At 49.5% G+C, this 4,955-nt stretch overlaps 1 protein-coding gene across 1 annotated transcript; it reads right to left on the bottom strand.

Moving 5' to 3' along the window:
* Window positions 1-3,001: 3,001 nt before the first annotated feature.
* LOC142557246 (uncharacterized) lies at window positions 3,002-4,701 on the bottom strand. The gene has a single exon (XM_075668950.1). The coding sequence runs from the start codon at window positions 4,482-4,484 to the stop codon at window positions 3,312-3,314; it is 1,173 nt and encodes a 390-aa protein (XP_075525065.1). The 5' UTR covers window positions 4,485-4,701; the 3' UTR covers window positions 3,002-3,311.
* Between the last annotated feature and the right edge of the window lie 254 nt (window positions 4,702-4,955).

Genomic DNA, 4,955 nt, shown 5'->3' with positions numbered 1-4,955 from the left:
AGATATGAGGCCTGGTAACCAAGCGATATGGTGGCTCTGTGGAAATGTGGCAACGCGGCATTGACGACTAAGAACGACCTGCCCTCACCAATGAGACAAGAAACATGACTTGCATTTATTTATTTATTTCATTGCGGATGCACATTTGCGGAAAATCTGGGAATGACTGAGTAAAAAATTTATTTAATATAAATAAAGTAAGGCACGAATTGTGGCAAGAACGCACAGACGACCAAGGAGGACCTATCCTCACGTATGTGGCAAGAAACATGACTTGCATTTCATTGTGGACTCACCACACTTGCTGAAAAATCGGTGTGGCCATCTTGCACGACAGCAGAAGATTCATCTCGATGCTCAGACTCTAGAATTGTATTGTCTTCCATGAAGTGAGATTCGTAGGCAACAGATCCCCAATATTTGAAGTAAATCACATCGGTGGCTTTGCAATAGCGCACGTACATTTATACTTCGTTTTATGTTCAATAGCATGAATTTTATCAGAAATCTTGAATTTCATGTCTTTCCTTTACACATACGTGAAGCTGAAGCAGATCAACGAAGTTTGTGAAATGCATGAGAAACATGAAGTAGTAAGGGCAAGGCGCAGAAGACCAGGACTCAGGAAGAAGAACACAAACGACAGGACCGGCACCGGTCCTGTCCTTTGTGTTCTTCTTCCCGAGACCTGGTCTTCTGCGCCTTGCCTTTACTACTTCAAGCATGAACCAACTAGCCCAAGCAAGAGTTTTAAATGAATTGAAGCCTGCACCACATTTGAATGTGAAGCATATGTCGCCCAACTACTATGCGAAAATAAATTTTAATCCAGCATGTGCCCTGTTTGATCACGGGCTGGCATCAGCAATTATAACTTCACATCGTCGAAATACATTAGCGCTCCAGTAAGTTTCTTTAAGAAAACGCCGTTTCAAACATAAGAACGAAGTTACTGTAGAACACCACTGCATCTCCCCGTGCACATTGAAAATTGCAGCTTGAAACTGGTGAAGTCGAGAATTCGCTCCAAGTGGATACGCCTTGCAGAATCACCGACTATAATTAGTAGATTCGGATGTGTGCCTTGAAGTAACTAAGTGAAAAGTTGATTAGCGTAATTAGCTTAATTATTCAATTCAGCACTCCCTTTTCTTGTAGAAATAATGGCCGCCTCATAGAGTAATTCAGATCAAGGATTAAAATTTCGCTATCTACCACATGCAAATTTTAAAAAATGTGTTGCAGCTAAAAAAATTACGATGAGACTCCATTGGCAGTCGTCTAAGTAGGCGTAAGCATTGTGCCACTCGGTCATCTCCACACAGCCTGGTGTCATTATAAATGTTATGAAACTTGATCAGGCCAGTCCATACGGCAGCGCTGCGGCATCGCGAACTGGTACGGGGCGTGGCGCAAGCACCACTGATGACGCAAGCAAAGTTCTGGAGGTGCCGGCGGCAGGTGTGCTGATGACCTTCCTATCACTATAAGACGTTATCGCTGTTTAGCACCTTATCCGTTCATGTCGAACCATTATGAACTGTGACCAATCGTACTCAGGCGGCGGCTTCGTATGGCACTGCCACGCGGATCGCGCCTTGGAAACGATCTGAGATAAATTGTGCGGTTTCACATGCGAAAATCACGATCTGAACACGAAGCACACCGTAGTGGAGCACTCTGAAAATTTGCACCAGCTAGGGTTTTCTAACGTGTACCTAAATCTAAGTAGAAGGGTGTTACCACATTTCGCCCCCATCGAAATGCGGCCGCCGTGGCCTGCACTCGATCCCGCGAGCTCGCGCTTAGCAGCCGAGATGCGGACAGGGTGCCGGCCGCTGTTAGCTTCGCTAGCTGTGTTCTCGCCGCTTACTTAGCGTCGACGGGAGACACGCAGGCCCGTATGTTCAGAACGATCTGCGAAAGTGGCAGAGTGAAGCGTGTGGTGAGAGCTCCTTGGGCCCTGTGTTCTCGCCGCGTCGTTGAAGCAAGAGGCAGCACTAAGGCGAATTCGCTCGCTGCTGCTGGCGCTATCTACAAAGCCGTCGTCTTACGGGACGGATGGACGAACGGTTTTCTTTTCAGGTAAGCGTAGAAATGCTTACGCATTTCAATACGCCCCGTATATCGGCAATGCCGTTGCGCTATTATGCCCGAGCGCGAGGGATGGAATTCGGACCGCGGCGGCCGCATCTGGATGAGCGTGAAATGCAAGAACGCCCCTGTACCGTGCAATGGGCGCCCATGAAAGAACCCTAGGCACACAATGAAACCGGAGTCCGTCACTACGGCGTGCCTTATGATCAAATCCTGCCTTTAGCACATAAAACCTGATATTCATTTTTAATCTACGTACGTATATATGACCACAGCAGGATAGTATATTTTCTGGATAATGGTTCTGCGCGAATGTTTTCTTCCAGCGCGAATGAAATGATTTCGGAAGCCCTGCACCTGATTGAACCTTAACCCTTTTTGCTCCGAGCTGAATGTGTACAAAGCGACGCGAGAGTCCGAACCGAGCCCTAACGATATAGTAAAGGTTTTCAATAGCGCATGTGGGTGGGAGAAGAATAAACGAAAACCCAGAGCGCTCTGCATTTTTCCGCATTATAATCTCCACCACTCACCCCCGCGCACTTGCACTATTCAAAAGCATTAATTACTATGGCATACCAGCAGGCCCACAGTGCTACGACTGAGCATATTTAGTCCCCGGGATGCGCCCGAGATCCCCGCGATATCAAGTCAGTAAGTGCTCCTGTAATAATTACTACAAGGCAGTCAACCACGGTAGGTAGTGAAGTGCAATATTAAATGTCACTAGCCGAACGGCATATACAGGCGGCCTGCTCCACTACTAGTTTCCCGGCGAAAAAAAGAAAAGAAAACGGCACATTGGGGGCAACATACGCCACACAATAGATCAAAAGCATTAAGTTTACTTGCCCAATTGTGGTAGCTAGCGGGCGTCGTATGCTAACAGCACAAGGTCTCCTAATTGACAAGGCGATGGAATCGGAGGAATTTATTGATACGAATTTAGCCAGGAATGTCACATCAGACAAACACGTACCATGGAACTACATAATCAACACTACCAAAACTTCTGGAATAATAAAAAAAATCTGCTTCACGCGCCCAGACACGCTTTCTTCGCCTTAAAAGAGAGAAGTGTCAAAAATGATACAAGCGAGCTGCATAGTTCTCGCGAAAGGACAGGACTTGTCATCGCTTACACTAAATCGGTCAACTTCTATGGGATACAAAACCGACAAAGACAATAGGCAAGAACAGTTACTCTCGCTCTGTCACTCAAATTCCACGTTAACGTAGAGGGCGTCTTTGACAACGTAGCCTTCAAGTTCAATGTCATTCCACTTCTTCGTCTCCGTCCAGTTTCCCCAATTACGATTATTAGGGCGCGGTTTCTTGACATTTTTGGAGTCTTCCATGCGGGTTGTCAGCCTAATGTCCTTGGTCTCATCTCTGGGGTGCACGATGACCAACGACACCTTTTTCGAGAATGGCCATTGAACGAAATCATTCCATTCGCCGTTGCCCAGACACAAGAGGAACTTGACGTTCACGTCTTCGTTGCCTTGCCTTACGGACAAGGAGAACATGCACTCCAGATTAAAGGTGTAGCCGCCTAGCGTGTAGTCCTGGCTAGATATGCTGTGTTCCTTCCTCTGATGCGAAAGTAAGTCGCGTGCGGCGGAAACATTCGTGAACTTGCAAAGGGTGTGAAACACGCCCGGCCTTGACGAAGCGCGGAAAGGTCCTGGAGCCATTCGCGTGTTCTTCGCCTCTCGGTCGGCGCTCCTCGCAATTCCCCGTGCCTCGCACAGAGCACGCTCAAGGCTGGCCACTCTTTCAACTAATCCATTGGCGTCGTTCACAAGACCGTCGTCGTCGTCGTCGTCCTCGTAACGCTCGCCAGACGCCCGTTGCCGCAGGATGTGGAGATCTTCTTGGATGCCTCCGATTTCTTCGAGGGCCCTTTGTACTAGCGCGTCGCTCGCCCAATGTCGCGGTGCGTTCTCGTAGCAGCACTGCCTGTAGTGATCCACGGCCGCGTCGCGTGCAACGGAACGGTGACACTTGGCGCACTTCACCTCCTCGCTGCGACAATGGCGCATGTGGTCTCTCAGCTCGCGCAGTTTTCCAGCGAATGTAGCACACTTCTTACCGCCGAACATGCACACAACGCGCAGCTGCTCAAGGTCGCATAGCTCGAAGCGAAGCCGGACAAGTTGACCTTCCGTGAAAGCTATTCCATCGTAGAGGCAGTGCATTCCTTCGAAGTCTTCGCCTCGGCAATCTTCGCACAAAGCGTGACCGCAGGGCAACACCACCGTGCTGGAAGGCAGCCGGCCGCAGATGCTGCAGACGCGGCTCGTCGGCATCGGCTCCGCGAAGGCGACGCGTCGCTGCTCGAGGAAATCGTTGAAGCCTGCGAGCGTGTACTCCCAAAACGCCATCGTGAAGTGCTGCTGTAGCAACAAGACAAACCAAAGGATGTTGCTTCGAACTCTATTGCGAAGTGATGAGAAACCCCGCACGGTGACGCAACGCTGCCTACACAGCCCCTAACCAGTGTCGCCTCCTCGAACAGCTATGATGCGCACTTCCTGCAATATGCCCATATATGGCTCGAAAAAGAGCGCTTTGTCCGCGAGGAGGAATGTAGCCTCGAACCATGCGCGCGGCGCCATTCTCCTCCTCACATTGGTACTGGGAGAACAGCGTCCCGACGGCTGTCTGTAGATTGACGTAGAATTACGGTCCTTAGAAAATACTCTAGTCCACCATCCGCCCACGGGAGCGTGCGTCTAATTGTCGTACAAAAATCCCTCACGTGACCTGATCCTAGGTGCCTAGGGACAGGACCGTTTAGGGACTTTTGAGAAGGCATGATGGTTGCGCCGAGCGACGCCGTGGCGTGTTCGTTC

This window comes from Dermacentor variabilis, chromosome 9 (assembly GCF_050947875.1).
Source record: "Dermacentor variabilis isolate Ectoservices chromosome 9, ASM5094787v1, whole genome shotgun sequence".
NCBI lineage: Eukaryota > Metazoa > Arthropoda > Arachnida > Ixodida > Ixodidae > Dermacentor > Dermacentor variabilis.
This window is presented reverse-complemented; position numbering and strand designations above follow the sequence as displayed.

Excerpts from the sequence above, each read along its gene's own strand:
- LOC142557246 (XM_075668950.1), bottom strand. The coding sequence starts at position 4,484 with ATGGCGTTTTGGGAGTACACGCTCGCAGGCTTCAACGATTTCCTCGAG.